Here is a 22899-nt window from a genome sequence, read left to right as displayed (position 1 = left end):
CAAACCAAGCGTAGAGCTGAATGCAATTTGGACACCTCTAATATATAGAGAAAACCTTGAATAACAACATAGGTTTAACATTAACAAAAAAAAAAAAAAACAACTAAGAATTGTCCTAGTGACATATGGCCGAGTGGTCCTAGACGTTGTATAAAAGTTTACAGTTACCCAAAGGTGCTGAGTTCAATCCTGAACGAAGGCAGTAAAAAGTAACATTCAAAACAGAGAATCAGCAACTATGTCCCAGAGCCTAGCTGGAGTCCGAACACGGTACCCCCGTAATAATAATAAAGGGTTGGGTTTGAGACTCCTAACAAACGGTTCCGCAGTTCGATACAAAACACCTGATGAAGGCTGGAGGGCAAAACGGCCGAAACGTTGTGACGCTAACAACCAAGATGAGGAAGTCAGTCCGACAATCTCAATAAATGAAAACACCTCATCTCAAAAATACAGACTAACAAGGTTATAAGTAAAATAAGCCTGCGCCTGTTATCGCCACATACACCAAGAAAACTATGAAAAACATTATAGCCAATAAATATGAAAAGAAACTGTGGCTCTTTGATATGGGAATCACAATCGGCATCCTGTCATTGTTAGTCCTTCTTAATTCAGGTAATGGAATACAACAGACCAAATACAAGTAAATAAATATGATTAGCTAAAAACAAAAGACTATGAAGAGGAAGAAATGAACATAAAAGAGACTTGACTAGTAATGATGTAATGCAACAGAGACTCCTTTACCCGTATAGAACAGAATTCTGAAATTTTGTTCTCAATTTTCGAATTCCTCTTTATACACAGTACTTTTTTATGATGATTTTTATGATTAGAACAGCTATTCTCATTGTGGTTGTTATATACAGTTTTGACTGTTTTATTCTCTTGTCTTCTGTGTTTTTATGTAATAATATTGCATGGAGTGTATAAGAATAGTATTAAAAATCTATATATCTATAAAAGTGAAATTGTGTGTGCGTGTGTGTGTGTGTGTGTGTGTGTACATTCCTTACCAAACTACTCTGTCAATTTTCAATCTATGGACTCGAGATTTGACATAAGGGGTACTGAGATTTGGAAAAATCATTTTTAATCGGTTTTCGGTCAGAAATTTGGCTGTCAAAGGGTCAAAGTTCAACGATTTTACCTTTGGAGACTCTACCAAACTCCTCCGCCAATTTTGGGCCTAAACACTTGAAATGTGATGTAGGTTACCTGGACATGAGTCAAACTTTTTAATATATATATATATATATATATATATATATATATATATATATATATATATATACAGTGATGATCATATTTATTGGCACGGTAAAATAAAAGTTAAATTTTGTCTAATAAATTCTAAAAAAGGGATTAAATTAAAGAAAATAACAAAGTATATTATGTATTTTTAACTGGCCTTTCCGATGCAGCAATCGGATTTTAGAAAAAATAAATAACAAAGGAACAACAAACATAATTGCAAAAAACCCTTGTTCAAAATTATTGGCACGATTTATTTAATAATCAATTGTATAGCCTTTGGCCTTGATTACCTTCCTCAGTCGCTTTTCATAGTTTACAACCAAGTTGTTGCACTCTTCAGTAGTAATTTTAGCCCACTCTTCCTGACAATAATCCTCCAATTGAATAAGATTCTTAGGCTTCCTTTGCATTACCCTCAATTTTAATGTTCTCCATAAATTTTCAATTGGATTAAGGTCTGGGCTTTGTGATGGCCACTCCAAAACATTAATATGATTGTCCTCAAGCCATTTCTTAGTCAGTTTAGCCGAATGCTTTGGGTCATTATCTTGCATGAACCACCAACGACGACCAAGTGAGAGCTCTTTAGCAGAGTCTTTCAGGTTTTCATCCAATATTTTAACATAATCTTCCTTTTTTATGCTACCTGTGACCTTAACAAGTCGCCCTGGTCCAGAGGCAGCAAAGGATCCCCAAAACATCAAACTGCCTCCACCGTGCTTCACTGTGGGTATGGTGTTCTTAGGCAGGAAAGCTTCGCCAGATTTTCTGTAAATATAAGACACTTTATTATGGCCAAATAACTCTATTTTCGTTTCGTCAGTCCATAGAACACGTTTCCAGAATGCAACATCTTTATCAATATGACGTTTTGCAAAGGCTAGCCTTGCTTTCAGGTGCATAGGCTTCAATAAGGGAGTCTTTCTCGGACGACATGCTTTTAAACCAGCTCTCTTCAAAACTCTACCAACTGTATGTCGAGATACATTCACTCCAGAGGTGCTCTGTTCATCAACAATCTCCCCAACAGAGATTCTTGGGTTTTGTTTTACTTGTCGAACAATTTTCCGTCCATCTCTTGGGGAAAGAATCCTTTTTCTCCCTCTACCCTCTAAACTCATAACGTGGCCTTGCGATTTGAACTTGTTTATTATGGCTCTAACAGTGGATTTGGGAAGGTTTAGCTTCTTTGAAATCTTATCATAGCCCTCCCCATTGGTATGGCATGCTACAACAAGCTTCCTGACGTCTTCGCTGTGTTCCTTAGTTTTAACCATGGCGATTGAAAATTATAATTTAGTCACTTATAATAGTTTAAATAAATCGCTATCTAAAAATTATCTGAAAAAAATTATTCACTGAATTAGCGTTAAACAAGCATAATATGGCTATAAAAAAGTTCAGAAAGCACGTAAACCGGAAATTGATTGATATTATACTGATACTAAAAGAAAAACAAAGCCGTGCCAATAATTTTGAACAAGGGTTTTTTGCAATTATGTTTGTTGTTCCTTTGTTATTTATTTTTTCTAAAATCCGATTGCTGCATCGGAAAGGCCAGTTAAAAATACATAATATACTTTGTTATTTTCTTTAATTTAATCCCTTTTTTAGAATTTATTAGACAAAATTTAACTTTTATTTTACCGTGCCAATAAATATGATCATCACTGTATATGTACACACATATATATATATATATATATATATATATATATATATATATATATATATACACATAAAGTTATGAACAGTACATGCGGCCCGAGCAAAGCTGAACTGTTAGTATATCATAACATTAAATGGCAATCCTGTGTATTTACCGATCTAAGCGATTTCCCGTTTTGAAACTCGTCGGAAGTAAACAGTGTTATTTAATTTGAAAGCCCTGATATATTAGGCTTCTTTACGAAACCTATTACGATCCTTCCCGACTGGATTCGTATTTATTATGTAATTCAATTATATTCGGATGAAGCTTTTACAGAATTGTAGCTGTTATATAATAATATTGGATGGAGTGTGTAAGAATAGTATTAAAATGTTACGTAAGCAATCCTGCGTATTTACTGATCTAAACGACTTATGGTTTTGAAAACGGTCGGAAGTAATTCGTGTTACTTAATATGAAAACGCCACTAAGATTACATTCATTTACTTCATTTATTACAATTCATATTTATTGTGTAGTTTTATTATATTTGGACAAATGCATATTTTCTTTTCATTACGTTTATTTTATTTTATTTATTTTATGTGAAAAATTCGTATTTTTTGTTAAACTATGTTAAGTAAACATTCATCTAATTTCTTTTCCCTTTATTTAACTTGAATTTATTATATTTTAAACATATTTTATTTTCAGTATTAATTATTTCTGTGAATATTTTCTGTAAATAAACATCTTTATAACAAAATATTTTCTGTAAATAAACATATTTATTTAAAAAAAAAAAAAATCAGTTTCCGGATATTTAAATGTTTTGACCAACAGTTGGGGGTCTTCTGATTAAGTAATACCGTTTACTTCAGACGAGTTTCAAAAGCAGAAATTGCTTATATCGGTAAAAACAAAACAAAAACAAGATCGACAATTACATTATCCAGAAAAATAGATACTTCTATTAGAAGTTAAAAAGTAGAGTTAAAAACACACAGAAACTTCGTTTGCCAGATCACCACTATGACAGTCTTAACAACTAGACATCACTATCCAATGAGTCAATTATTTATATATTTCAGAGAGACGAACAGCTGTTTCTGTCGGCAAGAGAAAATGACAGACAATCTGCTGAGGATAGAATATCTTCCATGCAATGTTACAGCTATATTTACAATATTTTGGATGTTGCCCTCTTCAAAATTCTAAGACGAGATGTATAGCAGGGGTATTTTATTTTATTCTTTTTGTCCTGAGTAAATTTCACTCATTAAAATAAAATTTACAGAAAAAAAAGAAAACATATTTTCGTTTTTCTTGCATTTTGTAATGGCTGCATCTCTCTCTCTACTTCTTGTCACATGATTTCAGGTACAAGAGCTGCTCCCCTTACTCATATCTTTGTATAATTAAAGGCAGGTCTATTCTCCTGGATAAACCTGCAGGAGTTTGACTGTCTTAAATCCCAGGAAGATTGGCCGGCCAAGAAAAACTTGGAAGTAAGTGATTGAAAAGGTCCTTACAAAGTGGAATTTGGAGATTGTTGATCCGCTGAACCATAAGAACTGGAGAGTGAGTTTGCATAATATCTGAAAACGTTTCACTCCTGAACAAAAGAAAAGTGAATAGAAGAAATGAATAGAAGAAGAAGAAGAAGAAGAAGAAGAAGAAGAACGCACTTTCTTCTTCCTGTTATTGCACGGAGGTGATATAATATACCCATAATCATGCCAGAGGCAAGGGTTCTATTAGGTTGGTGCAAAAATAATGTCGTTTTTTGATCATCAACATCAAAAGATCATAACTCCTTTTATAATAAACTTTATTAATCGAAATAAGAACCATTAGAATCAACACATTTTTGCCAACGAGAAACAAGTTTATTTATCCCATTAGCATAGAAATCCAGAGTTCTGAAAGCGATGAAGTCATTGAAGGCCGATTCGGCATCATCTCGGCTTTTGAAGCATTTTTTGTGCAGGAAATTATTGAGATGCTTGAAAAAGTGATAATTGGTGTGCAAGAGGTTCTGTGAATATGATGGATGAGGCAGAGTCTTGTAGCTCAATTCGTTCAACTTCCGCAGGGTCAGTTGAGCAACATGTGGGCGAACGTTGTTATGGAGGAGAATTGGTCCCTTCATATTGACCAATCTTGGGCACATATGTTTGAGCTTCTGGTGCATTTCATCAATTTGCCGGCAGTACTTCTTTCCCGTAATCGTTTTGCTCAGATTCAAGAAGCTGTGATGGAGGAGACCAGCTGCAGACCACCAAACAGTCACCATAACCTTTTTTTGGCCCAATTTCGGCTTCGGGAAGTGTTGCGGAGCTTCTCTGGCATTCAACCACAGTGCCAAATGTCGCCGGTTCTCATCACACGTCACAATCCACTAGAGAAATGGATTATTTTTGTTGCGCAGAAGGAGTGTAGAAGTCACCTCAAAAGACGATTTTTTTTATTCTTGTTCAATTCATGCGGCACCCATTTATCCAACTTTTTGGACTGTCCACCTCTGAAATTTTCTATTGGCCTGTTGGTAGCCTTCAAATCCAATGTAAACAAGTTCTTGTTGAGCCATCTCCATAAATAACCAAATTCTACCCAATTTACACCATTAACAATTGCTACACTACCACCTTACATTCCCTTATCCTTGAGTGGCCTTCAGGCTTTGATAAGTGGTGACTCCAAGTAAAAAAAAATAGCAGATAATAAAACAAACATATATATATATATATATATATATATAAGTTTGTTTCATTATCTGGTATTTTAATTTAAAAAAAGAGTTACAATAATATCAGGGCTGGTCAAGATCAAAGTGTAGTATCTGTTCTTCAGATGCTGCACTTCTATTTCTTGTTCTCTTTCGGTGGAGGAGAAATCCTTCACGACTGAGACAATTTTTATTTTTGTACCTTTTCTCCACGTTAAAAAACGACCCTGGTGTCTAACTGTGTTCCGTGGGGAGGCATAGTAAATAGGTACAATAATATCAGGGCATCTCTATTTACGCTGAACATCCACAGAATGCCAACATAAATATATTACATATGAAAGAGTCTGCTATGATGTTTCCGAAGGTCCTGCTAGTAATTCGATGAATGATTCTGCACTACGAAACAGGTGCTGTCAAGAATTGTGCATGTCAACGTACTTAAACAATAAGATGGTCAGCATCTTGAAATTTGGACTTTAGTCATTTATATATATGTGTGTGTCCATGTGTGTGTGTGTGTGTATGTGTCCGTGTGTGTGTGTGTGTGTGTGTGCGCTCCTTTTTCAGTATATTCTCTCAGTTATTTTGATACGAAAATATCTGTAAATAAACTACAGACCTTGTAATATCGGGCCTGCCACCTGGGAAAATACCGCTCAACACTGTCTTTAATGACTGCAATCAATCCACATGTGAGACTAACTTGGCTCATCGTGGAGAAACTATGCGAACAAAATACAACTATAATGAGATTACTCCCAAGGTGTCAGAAAAAAAGTAATAATGGTGCTAATAATGGTAATTTGAATCAACAGCAGATCCCCATGGAAATTCCACGGTACTTTCTGTATCAACCGTGTAATTAACTGTTAATAATATTCCTTTTTGAAATAATAAATGAATTCGTTCTTCTTCATTAAAAAATAATTGTCATTATAGGTTGAAAATTCTTTAAATAAATAAAACAAATGTATTTATTTATTTAGTAATTAACATAGAGTGCCCGACCTTGCCAGTCGTAAAATGCACTTAAATATATTTTAATTCATGTAGATTTTGTATTTATTATAACAGATCCAATTTTTTTTGCATATATATATATATATATATATATATATATATATATATATATATATATATATATATATATATTTTGTGTACAGAAAGTTGTTAGTTGAGACAGGTCATTGGTACCGTCGGTTTCAAGCCCGATAATAAGGCCCGTTTAAGGTATCCTTATCGAGCTCTCTTCAGCCAATATTCGTCTATCTTATAACCGGAAGTGTGAAGTATATATACCTCGCGAGTCCACGTTCAAATCTCGTTTTGTTTAATCCCCCCCCTTTTTTTTTTTTTTTTTTTTTATCTATCTATATATATATATATATCTATATATATATATATATATATATATATATCGGGTAATGTAATACCTAATTTTCAACTTTGAATTATTTAAATTTAAGATCTAATTTCGAAAAAATGTTTTTTTTAATATATGAATCGATTTTAATTTGAACCCCATTTAATTTTAAAATCTCTTTCCTTATGTATAAAAACTTCAAAATCTGTATTGGTATCGGTTAAAAACTTAAAAATTCGTTTAATTATATCGAACATTTAAAAATTTCCAAAAATACGTTTAAAGTTTTAAAAAATATATTTTTAATTATATCCTCCGGTCCATTCATCCTCCGGTCCATTCATGACCCAAAAATAAAATGTTTAAATGTGAGGAGTGAAGCTTTGAAAAGTTGCATACATAGAAGGAAGGGTCTCCTAATAAATTGGATCAATGAAAAGAACAACACTTAGATGTTGTTTTTATATATATATATATATATATAAGGAAAAAAAATTGTAAATACATAAATAATTAGTCGGTAAACTTGGATTTTAATCGCAATTATATTATAGATTTTTAATTAATGTCATATATATATATATATTATATTTTATAAATGTAATTTATAATCTATTTCGAATTTAAAACTATAGAAAAATATAATAATGTTAATAAACTAGGGAAATCACTTAGGATAGATAAATACTCACTTCCCCAAACCTTGAAAGATTTGGGTTTTTAAAAAATAATTTTTAAACGTATTTCGAAATTTTTAAACGTGATTCGATATAATTAAAAATATATTTTTTAAAACTTTAAACGTATTTTTGGAAATTTTTAAATGTTCGATATAATTAAACGAATTTTTAAGTTTTTAACCGATACCAATACAGATTTTGAAGTTTTTATACATAAGGAAAGAGATTTTAAAATTAAATGGGGTTCAAATTAAAATCGATTCATATATTAAAAAAAACATTTTTTCGAAATTAGATCTTAAATTTAAATAATTCAAAGTTGAAAATTAGGTATTACATTACCCGATATATATATATATATATATATATATATATATATAGATATATATATATATATAGATAGATAAAAAAAAAAAAAAAAAAAAAAAAAAAAAAAAAAAAGGGGGGGATTAAACAAAACGAGATTTGAACGTGGACTCGCGAGGTATATATACTTCACACTTCCGGTTATAAGATAGACGAATATTGGCTGAAGAGAGCTCGATAAGGATACCTTAAACGGGCCTTATTATCGGGCTTGAAACCGACGGTACCAATGACCTGTCTCAACTAACAACTTTCTGTACACAAAATATAAGTACGCTCTTAAAATTTGGATTTTCCTTTTAATTGAGCACTCTGCTGGAATTCTTTTTCCAAAAAAACTAATCATATATATATATATATATATATAAATATATATATATATATATATATATGTGCAATGAAATATGCCATATATATATATATATATATATATATGGCATATTTCATTAAATAAACTAGGCGTTTTTTGTCAATTATTTCTATTTTCCATCCTTTCCAACTTCCGAATAACAGTCTTCACTTCTGGCGGAAACTGGCTGATGTAATCACCATATTTACGAGGGGCATGCAATAAGTAATGCCCCTGACCCATTTCCAGTTGTCTGATCTAGCTGAAATTTTGCATGTGCAATGATTTATATCTCTATGGGTTATGTGGCAAATTACAGCTCTGAACTAATTGTGGTTTATGTTTTACAGGTGTTTGAACTGAGTCAGGTGTGAAATGGAGCCTGTTGAATGTCGAGCAGTGATCCGGTTTTTGTATTTGAAAGGATGCACACCACAGGAGACTTTTGATGAAATGAAAGAAACTTATGGTGATAATGCCTCATCATATGACCTTGTAAAACGCTGGCATCGTGAATTCAAACATGGCCAGAAGTCTGTGGAAACAGCTCCCAGACATGGTCGCCCCCACCCCCTTCTGCCATTGATGAGGCATCTGTATGTCAAGTTGAGGCTGCTATTTTGGAAGATCGGCGCATTACTATTCACCAAATAGCCCAAGATGTCAAGATTAGTACAAGGACTGTGGAAACTATCATTCATAACCATTTGCATATGCATAAGGTGTCTGCCAGATGGATTCCCAGGTTGCTCACACTATTACAGAAGCAAGAACACATCGCGTGCTCGAGGATGAATTTGGAGATGTGCCAAGAAGATGAGTCAAAGTTTTTCAAAAGACTGATTATACAGGATGAAACCTGGATCCATCACTATAATCCAGAGACCAAAGCCCAGTCAATGCAGTGGAAGCACTTGGACTCACCACCTCCAAAGAAGGCAAGGGTGAAGCCCTCCGCTGGCAAGGTTATGCTCCACAGTCTTCTGGGACCAGGACGGAGTAGTGATGACAGATTTCCTGGCAAAGGGTACCACAATTACAGGAGCCTATTATGCTTCACTTTTGAGGAAATTAAGGGAAGCTACAAAATTAAGAGGTGGGGCAAGATCAGCAAAGGTACCCTACTCCTGCAGGGCAACACTCCGGTCCACAACTCGCATGTCACCAAATCAGAAGCATGGGCATGTGGTTATGAAATTATACACCATCCTCCCTACTCTCCTGACCTTGCACCCTTTGACTTTCACATCTTCCCAGCCATGAAGTTGTTTTTGAAAAGAAAGTGTTTCCCAGATGATGCAGCCTTGATTTCTGAAGTCACGTGATGGTTGGCGGACCAGCCTGGGTGTTCTACAAAACGGTCTCCAGAGCTGCATCAAACGATGAGAGAAATGCATAACTCTGGGTGGTTCCTATGTAAAGAAAGACTAATAACTGTGCCAAGTTTCGTTGCTCTACTGCTATGGGAAGTGGGTCAGGGGCATTACTTATTGCACGCCCCTCGTATCATAAGTCCGAGTAGTTTCCAATTCTTTAGGATTCATGCTTAGGGATAAATTAATCTGACTGGTTTTGAACAATTTATAAAGTTTTTTATTTATTTTTTTTTTATTTTGCATATGCTATAGAGAAAAAATGTTGCCGATGTATATATATATATATATATATATATATATATATATATATATATATATATATATATATATATATATATCCCAAACCTAAGTAGGTAGAGAATTGCATCAGCAGTGAAATATCTACTGGACCGATAGAAGGATCCTAGCATTTTTTCAGCAACCTTGGCAACGATTTTGCTGATTGAGTTTTAGCCTTTTTTTCAGAAATTATTTTAAAAAGCGAAGTTTAGAAAAGAGGCTAAACCGCTTAAAAAAGGCTAAATTTGTGAAATTTGGTCAAAAAAACATCAAGTGGTTCTAAAATTAGTGATCGATTTTCTAGAACGTTGCATTAGAAACTGAGCATCAGCTACAGATATTTAAATATTGATTTTTATTTTCATTTTTTTTTTTTGATAATCTGTGTCTATCCAGTAATAATCCGCTGAAAAAAATTGAAAGAAGACAAAAAATAGAGAGGGGTGGGCAAGTTCTTCAGATTCAACATTATTTATAATAATGAGAAGACATGATATTTCTTCTGATAAAGATCAGATGAAACCAATATCAAGGTGAAAGATGAATTCCAGAATATTAAAAGAGACACCTCAGCCAATTTACTAGAGTCCGAAGGAAAGCATCAAAGAATGGAAGAGTTAGAAAGAAAACGAAATAGAAAATGAACGTTTTAATTACCTTCTTTGAAGTTCTTTTATACGGACCATCATATTAAGATGCCCTTGAGAATACTGTTCAATTACATCACGGACGTCATATGGTTTCCGAGCTTGCTGTATAGACGAAAAATTAAAAACAATAAAATTCATCTAGTTAGAAAGTTGAATGAAAACTCTGATTAAAAAAAAAAATCTAATGAAAATATTAAATTACAACCGATTCGAATTCATAAGACATGTATAGATTAGTCAGTGTGCTGGTCTTTCCTTGTCTCTTAAAGGATCGTATGGATTGACCAAAAGATTAACCTAATCACTACTATCTTAAGGGTCACATAGTCAGCCTAGATAGACTCAAACATTTAGGACTCCCGCTTTTTTTTTGTTATTTTCATTATTATGGTTAACAGCAGTTAACAGTTAACTTCATTATGATACAGGCTCTAAAAGGTTGTCGAAGTATGCATAAATGTTAACAGAACACATCTTCACATAAGTTCATGCGAAGGCGTACGTAAACGCTCTTTCTATAAATTTACTTTTTATTCCTTATTAATTGCCAAATTTTACTTGACAAATTTGCAAAAACAGCTTCACTTAAATAACTGTAATTTGTAAACTAATGATCAAATTCAGCTCAAATTTTTACATGCAACATTTGAAGATTAGTACTTTATAAAAAAAAAACCCATAAAAAGTCTTAGTAACTGGTGAGCTAACAGGCCATTTCTTCACATAAGATTCAACAAATGCACGAGTTTACAAACGCTCTTTCTGTATATTTACCATTTGTTGTTTGGTATATCATTTTTTATTACTTGCTAAAGTAAAATTGTTCAATTAATATACATAGTTGTCGTTCCTTTTCTTCAAAAGCTGTTGCTCCTATTTCAACTTTTTACACTTATCTATTCTTCTATTGTGTTGTATATCATTTTTATTACTTGCCAAAGTAAAATGGTTTGATTAATATAATACATAGTTGTTATTTCCTTTTTTCAAAAGCTGTTTCTCCCATTTCAACTTTCTGTACTCATCTTCAAGTATGATTTCTATTTTCTCTCAGACGTAAGTTGAACTTTTTAGAGGAATGTCTGAGGGGGAATGGCTTAGTGGGGATAGCCCCCCTTCTTCTCAAAACAGATATACGCTGAACTATCTTAATTAGCATGTCAACAGCAACAATGCTAGCCTCACGAAGTATGACAGTAGTATGAGTACAACCGGGCAGTTTCCCATATGCATTACGAGTCAGTCATCCAACTTGTAAGAAACTATTACATTGTTCACTTACAGTAGTAAACCATTTTATATTTGTATGTTGGTCATTTGAGGCATTAATGGCCATCTGAATAATATTACAAGATTTTCCTAACGAATTAAAAAGAACGGATTGATTTTCAAGAAGCGTCCATTAAATGTTCACGTTTAGTGAACAATAAGTGCGACAGACAGACAAAAATCATATTTCAACTTAAGTGTGACAGTATTGGAATTTCTAAGTCATCAATGCATAGATTGGTCAATGTGGTTGTCTTTCCTTGTCTTTTTAAAGGTGGTGTGGGTCGGTAAAAAAGGTATATCCTATCACTGTTTGTTTGAGGGGTTACGTGAAACAGCACATATAAACACAAAAAGGTATGGTTAGAATCTTAAAAATACCTCTCGAATGATAGGATAGCGGGTGAATGTTTGGCATCTAGTAGGATGCTTGAACAAAATGATAAGAAAAATAATAAAAAAGAACAATTACGTATCTAGAAAACGGAGCTATTAAATCCGACATAGTGGTATGGGACAAGAAGAAGAAAGAAGCAACCTTAGTAAAAGTTAGTGTCCCCAATCATGCTGGGTTAAACAGAGCTAAAAGAGAAAACTAACGAAATACCAAAGTCTTATGTCCGACATGAAAAGAAACTGGAATCTTAGGAAGATCTCCATGATTCCAGTAATTATAGGAGCAACCAGACTCATGAAAAAGAATTTAAAAATCTTGCTAGCAAATATACCTGGTGAACCAAGTGCAAGAGAGATTCAAAGAATGGCACTTAAAGGAATGATTAAAATCTTAAAAAAGATCTCTCGCTTGAAATGTATGAGATAACAGGTGAATATCTGGCACCTGGTAGGATGCTCCATCCCCAGTTTGAACAAAATGATATAAAAAAATTTTGTTTTTTAAAGCCCACCGCTTAAGACTCTTGCTTCTTTTTAATTTTTACTATTATAGATGACGTCAGTTAACAGTTGCTGCATTACAACACAAGCTTCATAAGGCTCAAGGCATGGGCACTTGTTAAGAGAACACTTCTTCACCAAAAATAAGTTCCACAAATACACATGTTCACAAATCCTCTTTCTGTATATTCGCCTTTGACTGTTCCATGTATCATTTTTTTTATTACTAACATAAGTAAAAGTTTGTCAAATTTGTTAAATAACATACACGATTTTTGTCCCTTTTTTTCTTCAAAATCTAATAGGTCCCACACTATCAACTAAGCTTCAACCCCTGTCCCATCACCTCAATATTGCATCCCTGTACCTGTTTTAAAAGTATTTAATGGAATGTGCTCTGACAAACTCATAACATACGGCACAATCATGTCGACACACTGGTTCCTGTCAGATTACCAAAGTTAAGCAACATTGAGTCTGGCCATTACTAAAATGAGTGACCAATTTGGGAATTCCAGGCGCTGTATGTAGGAGGATCTCGATACCTCCCTGCAAGAGTTGCAAAAACCTAACACCGTCATCTTCCCTAACAGGGGACATACATGCAACTGGGGATCATTTGTGAATTTCATACTCCCATGGAACGTCCTCCTTCAGAGGAAGCTGGTTAAACTCAAAACAGGGTTAGTGCCATTTCACACAACTCATAACACTTGTGCCCCCTCGATGTAAATACCGTCGACTAACCCGATAATCAGCAAAATCCCACCCCTTCACTGTAGAGATCTCCAGATGCTGGAAAGACTTCTGCTATAACATTTTCTTCCATTGAACTGCTAGACTTAGGAATCCCTTTCCTGTTTACTGCTTTTCTTTACTGTGTAACGTGGTAGTTATATGCTAACATGGACCCGACGTTGTGTATGAAAGTCTTGTAAAGAAACAAAAGAAAGAAATTCGACACAAGTATTTTTTTTTATATATTTTTTCTAAACAAGTCACTTCTTGCTAGTAAAAAAAAACAACAAAAAAACTGAGATCGAAACCAAAACCTAAAGATAGTGAGTTCAGTACGATAACCATTAGACCAGTTTGACACGTTCTTTTAAAAGTATTTACAAACTTCTTAACATAAGCTGTAATGTTTCATGACCATGCATGTGAAACAGTTGACAAATCCAATGACGCCTGTTTTTTTTTTTCAATTTGAACCCATTGGTAGCCCATTTTTCCAGATGAAAACTTACTAAAAAGATGCCTGAATGCCTTATATGCCAAATTTAAAGTCCGTAGATTAAAAATAGGTTGAGAATTGTCCTTGCCCCCCCCCCCCATGCACACATTTTCACTTTTATAGATAGACTAGCCTGAGAACCTGGCGTTGCCGGGTGTTTGGAGGTGAATGTTGAGCAAAAAAAAAAAAAAAAAAATTGGTAGTAGGAAGGGGACGTACTGTGAAGGAGGAAAAGAACGGGGGGAAAAAAACGTGACGTCTTTACTGTTACGACCACTGCCAACCTGGAAGTGACGTAGGTTTTAATTAAGGCTAGACAATCGAAAGGAGAATATGACTTTCAAAAATATCGGCGAAAAAAGCGACTCCGTAGAAAAGTGGCCAGTTGAAGATGAAGATATTAATGGTTTTAGCAAATATTTTGATATTTGTCGTCTGAAGGGTCAAACTTCAAAACGATACTGATCTTGTAAAAATCCGTCGCGTCATTGAAAGTTTTAGGCAGACATGCAAACATACATACATAACATACATTTATATATTGGTAGCTCAAATTTTCAACCCAAACCGATTAAAAAGCTTGCCCTATCCCTGAATACCCTTTATAAAAAATTTCAAATGTTTAGACCAGAAATTGTCTGAGTAATTTGGTAGAAACCGAAGTGGTCAATTTTTTTTAAAACTTTGGCCCCTATTATGACCCCTATACATTTATTGCTTTGGGCTCAAATCAAGTTATTAAGTTAGATCCATGTCCAAGGAACCTATATCTAAAATTTCAAGTGTGTAAATCCAAAATTGTCAAAGGAGTTTGGTAGAGCTCTCAAAGGTCAAATCGTTGAACTTTGACCCCTTAACAGCCAAATTTGTGGCCGAAAACCGATCACATAGATTTTCCCAAATCTCAGTACCCTGTATATCAAATTTCGAGTCTGTAGACTAAAAATTGACAGAGTTATTGCATAGGGAAATGTACACAGACACACAGACAGGCAGACAGACACACGGACACACAGACACGTTCACTTTTATAGATATACTAGCATGGGTGCCCGGCGTTGCCCGGGTGTTTGGAGGTGTATTATGCTGAGCAAAAAAAAAAAAAAGAAAAAAAAGGTTAATTTATTAAAACTCTTAGCATTTATTGTTTTGGGCTCAAAGCAAGTTATTAAGTTGGAGTTAATCATAAATAAATTAGATATACTTGTGAAGTGGTGAACTTTGAGGTCACCTATTTTGATGTAAATATCCCTGAGTTTGGACAGATGCATCTGAAGAAGGTCGAATGTTACATTAGTTGAAACATTATGAAAATAACAGCTAACGAGAGAATAATCGCCTGACTAGTTCCGATTATTCAAATTATCAATTTTCCTATTATTTGGATTCATCGGACTACTGTTCTCATCTTGCATGTGATTTTCACAATGTTTCGGTCGATGTAACCTTCGACCTTCTTCAGGTGTATCTTATCAAACTCGGGAATGTTTCTGTCGAACTCAGGAATTTGGATGAAATTTCGAAGGGAACCCTTTATTTACTTCACGGGAGTAGCATGCTCTTGTTCTGTCAGCCATGACCGGATAGAGTTCCTAAGCAATTTGCAATTGTATTTTTCGATCGCCCGCGCTGAGGATTGGACTTTTAACCTTCAGGAGAATATCTTTTTTTTATAATTGATTTTTCCAAGTACTCTAACCACTGTACCACGGGTGCTTGGGAATGAAAGCTACATTCAAGATGAGAACATTAATCCAATGAATCCAAATAATACGAATAACCAATCCTCATCTCAAAAATTCAGAAATGTCATATCAATTTCCTGTTAAAATTTTTCAACAACAACAACAAAAAAAAAAAGTTAGAAAGACAAAGAAAAAAAATTACCTGAAATTTTCTTCTGGCCACAAAAAATTTGATTTTCCGGATAACGCGGATCATCGTTTTGTGTTCGTTTGTTAATCTGGAAAAAAAAAGGGGGAAGAAAAAGCGAAACATTTAATATGTCCCCCTACCACCGGGATAACTGACTGATTATTCTGCCAATGTTTTCTGTGCCCATGTTGTGTTTTAAAAGATTCATACAACGGACATTGACATAAGAGTTGGAGATTTTCATGACGAATCATGGCATGAGTTGGAAAAGAATTGTTGGAGGCATTAGGGGTTAAAGGTGATCCTGTGTAAAGAGAAATTACGCTTTTCTTTAATGTATACTGTGATTTTTTCACACAGTTCACAAACAAGTTTAGCAATTAATTACAATTGTAGTTTACAAAAATATTATAACTCTACATAGTAGCATGCACCCAAGGAGGGTTCAAGATAAGAGTGTGTCAGGGTTATATACACTTTTGCACGTCATGTATATATATATATATATATATATATATATATATATATATATATATATATATATATATACACACACATACATACATACATATATATACATACATATATATATATACATACATACATATATATATACATACATATATACATACATACATATATATATACATACATATATATACATACATATATATACATACATATATATATACATACATATATATATATACATACATATTTAAAGGAGATTAGAACAATAGTCTAAAGAGCAGAGTGTATTTTAATGTAATAGTAAAATTACTAATTTAATTAAAATACAGGGAAAGAAAAAGTGCTCGTTGTAATTTAGATATATAATAAGCTCGATAGGTAAATATCCTAGAGCTAATTTAATATTCAGTAATATGATTGATAATTTAAAATTCAAATTAGAATTAAATTAAAAATCCGTTTCACAAGAAGGAACAACAACAAAATCAATAATTTGTACGATCGTTTCGGAAAACAATGTTTTTATTGTGGTAGACATTAAGCCACGGACAATAATTTTTACATATAGTATTTTTAACAAACAAAGTTTCCTCATCAGCAAAGTATTGGGAAGGGTTTTTAATATATGTAAAATACACCATAAATAAACCTAGCATTAAAAGTAAGGCAGATGTATCTGGAAAAAATTAAAATAAAGGTACGCATTTACTTGATAAGAAAATTAATATGGGTTAAAGATAGAAATAAAATAGAAAACCGTCCTTCATAACTAGAAGGAATGCAGATCTTACATCTTAATCGTTCTAATGCTGTCTCTATCTTAATCTATATATATAAAAATGTAAATTTGGATCGTTACAAGTGAATAAAACCATATTTCTACGTTACCAATTTATTTGAAATTTTCAGCCAACCCATCTTTAGAGTCGAGGTATGTTTTTATGTTATTAAAATAAATTTACCTCGCGAATTATTAAAATATTAAATAAAATAAATATATTTTCGTAAGCCGTTACTGCGAATCTGTTCTGTTGATAAAACTGAACTTCCGGTTCAATTCATTTCACGGCCACGAATTGACGAAAGATTTCATTTTCTGTTAACTCGATAAGTAAAAAAAAAAAAACAAAAAAAACATAATTCATTTGTTTATCTTCCAAATTTTTTAATTTACACATTTTTTCTTTATTATATAAAGCCAAAAAAAAAGTTTGTCGCTTGCTTTTTGAGTTCTTTTTTGTTTTTCGATATAAGATTGGTTGGTAAAGTACAGTTTATTTTTGTCCGCGCTATTTTTTAAATCATATTTCCAGGTTTAATTACAGTTTTATTATGTTTTTTTTTATTCAATTGTAAGGTTAAAATACACCCTCCCCTCCCCATGTTAAGAATGGCTTTTTAAATATTAACGTTATTATTACAACACGGATCACTCTCTGCATGAGTACTGTACTTTCACCTAACAATTTAATAAACAAAACATGGTACTTATGCAGAGAAAGTACCATAATAATATAATAATAGAATAATAACGTTATTTAGAAAGCCATTCTTAACATGGGGAGGACGTTTTGTTACTATTCTATACTTTCACCTAACAATTTAATAAACAAAAATTAAACTTAAGCAAACAAGGAACAGTACAGAAGCATTAACATTATTTAGAATACAATTGAATAAAAAAAAAAACTTTAATTAAACTTGGAAATACGATTTAAAAAATAGTACGGATCGGTAAGTGCATTAGCACCATAAATTTGTCTAATTCTTAATTTCTTATGTTATTGGAAAAAAAAAAAGAAGGTAAATATGAAGAATTACTCCACCCTCGAAAATTCCTTTAAAATTACCACTCCTATAGGTTTTCGGGGTCGCTGAAAACGAAAATAACCTTTATAATTAAAGCAAACGAGTAGTTTCCAAGATATGAAGAAATGTTAGTTTAAAAAAGTGAAAATCACTTTTCCATAATAATTTAACGTAAAATGATCACCCACTTTGTGGCCACGATTTTTGGGGTGGGGGCTTTCTTTCTACCCTTGGAAAATCCTTTAAAATTACCTGGTTGGAGGGGCGGGGGGTCGCCCCCCCCCCAGAAAAATGCCCCTCTCTTAGGTGGCCAGAAAGTGGGTGCTCATTCTAAGTTAAATTTAAATTGAAAAGTGTTCACCCACTTTTCGAAAAAGTAATTTCTTCATATCATGAAAACTTTCTTTTTGCGACGGAAATGGTTTGCAGATTCGTTTTTAGTACACTGAAATCTACAATAAAATATTTCGTTATATACAAACATGAGACGGGCCTTAAAGTAAAATAATACCGGATTTTTGAGGCAGATTTGCCATTTAGTTGTATAATATCCTCAAACCAGGTAATCACTAAAAGGGACTCTTAAAAGTCGTTACCTGTATCGATCAAAATTTAAAACCACTGATTATATGTCAGCTACATCACAGTAACATATATTGAGTGAGTTCCTAACAGTATTTTGTATAGTTTTTTAGTTTAAACACATTTTCCCAAAATTTCCCCAAACTTAACGTGTTCGATACAGTCTGCCGCCATTTGTATTTTTCAAATATACCGATAAACACTGCATGTTTTTGAGCTGATTAAACATTATACATTACATAAAAACACTACAATCTTATCCAGTTAGGTAGAACATTTACCTTTCTTGCCTTTTGATAACATGTATTTGTTATATATTCATTTTTTGACAACTTCTTTGTATCTGTTAATACAAACCCTTTTCATTTAATGTAACGTTTAGTCAGCTCGAAAAACAGTGTTTATCAGTGTATTTGAAAGATACAAATGGTGGCGGACACTGTTGATTATGTTCAGTTTGAGAAAGTGAGTTAAAACTAAAAAACTATACAAAATATTGTCAGAAACCCACTGATTATGTCAGCCTATGTCATGGTAACATATTCAGTGGGTTTTTGACACTGTATTGTATAGTTTTTAGTTTTCAACTTCATTTCCCAAACTTAACATATTCAACAGTCTGCAACCATTTCTGTTTTTCCAGCTGATTAAACATTTTACCTTACATAAAAACACTAAACAATTATCCAGTTAGGTAGAAATGTAACTTACCTTACCTTTGCTTTCATTTGTTTTTGGACAACTTTTTCGAATCTGTGTATCGTACCCCCCCCCATCACTCAAATATTAATTACTAACTCACATTTTTGTATACAGAAAAAACAAAAAAAAAAAAAAACATTTAGCGTTTCAACGTTAGCTATATCCACTGATTGTTGGTCGAGCCCAAACAATGATTGACGGTAATCCTGAGGATCAGGGTCCAATTCTGCAAGAGTACCATTTTTTTCTTTTTTTTTTTAGAGTGTATTGCTGTACTAAGAATATAAGAAACATGCATTTTCTCTTTTTATTAGAATTTTCCATTACACCAAATTTAGCCACAGCAACGCGTGGCAGGGTACAGCTAGTTGTATATATATTTTATTTTATATTATTGTACATATATTTAATTTTATATTATTGTACATATATTTAATTTTATATTATTGTATATATATATATATATATATATATATATATATATATTATTTTATATTATTGTACATGCATTATTTTTTATTACATTTTCACTCCAAACAAGGCACATTACTACTTTGATGTAGGGGGCTACTATCAATGACATAATCTACAGGGGTACTATGTGGGGAATTGGGCAGCAAGATGTCGGTTCACGTTACACTTGAACTTCTGCATGTTAGTACAGTTGGAGAAGCAGGAACCCGGAAGGGAATTACAAAGTCTATCAGTTCTGGGGAAGAAACTACTGGAGTAGAAGGCTCTCTTACATCTAGGGATCTCTACTGTAAAGGGGTGGGATTTAGCTGCTCGTCGGGTTTCTCGAGGGTATTAACGTTGAGGGGGTACAAGTGTTTGCAGTTCGTCAGAGCATTCACTGTTAAAGTACTTGTAGAACAGGCAGAGGGATTCAACATGTCGTCGATGGGGCAGAGGCTGAAGCTTAAATGACAGTTTAGGACCTATCAGGTTGGTAACTCTCTTTTGAACCTTGTCTAGGAGTGAGAAACTAGTAGCAGATGCACCAGCCCAAATATGACAACAATACTCCATACATGGGTGAATGGTGATCTTATAGAGGCACAGGATACTTTCGGGCATTAGTAACTTTCTAGCATGGTAGAGAGAACCTACCATCTTCGCAGCAGTCCTGGTAATGCTCTCAATATAATTGTTCCAACTCATGTTTCCTGTGAACGTTAGGCTGAGGAGTTTAAGAGATTTATTTTCAGATAAAGAGTCTTTGGCCATTGCTATTGGTGGTAGAGAAGGCTTCTTGTAATTATTGAAGGAAACAAGTTTAATCTTGGCAGCATTGAAGGTGACCATCCATTTTTGTCTCCATTTTACTACAGATTGGAGGTCATCCTCTAGTGTTTCTGCCATTTCTTTAGAAATGTGTTGATTTGTTTTCCTGTCATGTCTGTTATAGAGCGTGGTGTCATCAGCATATATACTCATCTCATAGACAATTTTGTCAGGGAGGTCATTTATGAATATTAGGAAGAATAGAGGTCCAAGGATAGACCCTTGAGGCACTCCCGCATTTATATCATATTGTTTAGATGTATGACCGTCGAGGACAACCTGGATTTTTCTCTTATCTAAGAAGGATTTAATTATGTTAAGTATTCTTCCAGTGATACCGTATGATCTGATTTTCCTAAGAAGACCTTCATGCCATACCTGTCAAAAGCTTTAGAGATATCTAGAGCTACCACTCTACCCTCCCCTGCTTTGTCCAGTGGATGGTATATATGTTCAGAGATTACAGTTAGGATGTCTTCTGTGGAACGGGCTTGCCTAAATCCGTATTGTTGGTTGATCAGAAGTTTAGCATCTGAAAAGTGATGGACTAGAGCTTGGTTAATTATGGTCTCAAATATTTTGGCAAAAAGTGGGAGGAGGCTAATGGGGCGATAATTTACTGGGTCAGTTCTTTCGCCAGAATTCTTGAAAACTGGTACCACAGAAGCAGTTTTCCAGCAGGCAGGAAAGCAAGATTCATTAAGGCATTTGTTGTAAAGTTTGGAGAGAACTAGAGCTACTTTAGTGGAGCACTTTTTTAATAGCACAGCCGGATGAAATCAGGTCCACATGCTTTTGAATGATAGCATGAGAAAAGGGTGATTTTCAGATCGTCTAGTTTAGCATCTGTCTGCAAAGGAAAATCTGGGAGGGGGTGGTTAGCAGGGTCCAGTGTGGAGTTGGAGGCAAACCGACTGGCAAGCATGTTAGCCTTCTCGGTTGCTAAGCAAACAACTTCATAATTGTTGGATAGTGGGGGAATTGCTGATGGCCCATTATTTACTACACTGTTGTAGATTTTCCAGAAGTCACGGGTTCCTAATTTCTGTGCTTCGATGCATCTTTTTGGTGATTTCAGTAAATTCTATCTCTATCTCTATTTCCTTCTTATAGTATCTTCTGGCTTCTGTATACTTCTGTCTGTTTTAACTGGACTTACGTCGGTTAAACCTGCTTTACGCATACTGTCTTTGCGCAATGGCAGCTGTACAAGTAGAAGTAAACCATTGGGGAGAGTAGGGCTTGCTATAGAATTTCCGTGTGGGAACATGTGCTTCAATTGCCGTTTTGAACCATTCAGTGGTCTCATTTGCTCACTGTTCAGCAGGAAGTGAAAAGATATTTCTCCATGGGGCATTTCTGATGAGATCCTTGATGGCTTCCCAGTCAGCCTTTTTATAATATCTTGTTGTTTTGAGCAATGGCTCTTCAGTTTTGGCACTAGAGTTTAGGGCGATTTCAACCATTATCGCTGCATGATCAGTGTTCCCAAGTGGGCTGTAGGCATTCGTAACACAATCATCGGGAACTGTGGTCAGAAACAGATCTAAAAGTGATGCGTGTTGCTCTTGTTTGTCTGGGAACCGGGTTGGAAACGTAACCATCTGTGATAGGGAATAAGATATAGAGAAGCTATGTGTTGTGCTACCAGCTGCATCTGTGTAAGTAGAAAATCCAAGCTAGTTTCTGTGGTGGATATTGAAGTCACCAAATACATACACTTGTGCGCTAGAGTTGAGGGAAAGTGCTGTATCTATGCTGTCAGAGACTTTGTTTATTAGGGTACAGTCCTGGGTCAAGGGAGAGTGATAGAAAAAATAGAAGTAACTAATGTTATGTTGCATGTTAAGTCTAAAGCAAATAACGGCTTCATCGTCCGATTCTAGTTTTGTTTCTCTAGTCAAGGGGAGGCGCTGTATGTGCTCTCCACTTACCTCGTTGTTCTGTACATACCTTCCACTTGCCACTGGTATTTAACAATATTGACTCAGGAGAGGTGTGGTTGGAGATTGTGCACCCCCCTGTCACAAAAATTTCACATGCAGACATCTCTATGTAAGTATCCATATTC

At 34.1% G+C, this 22899-nt stretch overlaps 1 protein-coding gene across 2 annotated transcripts in view; it reads right to left on the bottom strand.

Moving 5' to 3' along the window:
• Nucleotides 1–22899, bottom strand: part of LOC145248106 (potassium voltage-gated channel subfamily KQT member 1-like) — a 760452-nt gene that overhangs the window by 6291 nt on the left and 731262 nt on the right. For both annotated transcript variants that reach the window (XM_080109897.1, XM_080109898.1), the window contains 2 exons: nucleotides 15993–16068; nucleotides 10713–10807 (listed from right to left, as the gene is read on the bottom strand). In XM_080109897.1, the coding sequence (XP_079966023.1) occupies nucleotides 10713–10807; nucleotides 15993–16068 (171 nt within the window). The remainder of the gene's footprint in view (nucleotides 1–10712; nucleotides 10808–15992; nucleotides 16069–22899) is intronic.

The sequence above is a fragment of the Euprymna scolopes genome, chromosome 26, assembly GCF_053919585.1.
Source record: "Euprymna scolopes isolate OS-2025 chromosome 26, ASM5391958v1, whole genome shotgun sequence".
Taxonomy (NCBI): Eukaryota; Metazoa; Mollusca; class Cephalopoda; order Sepiida; family Sepiolidae; genus Euprymna; species Euprymna scolopes.
The sequence above is the reverse complement of the archived record's forward strand: the minus strand, read 5'-3'. Positions and strand labels throughout refer to the sequence as shown.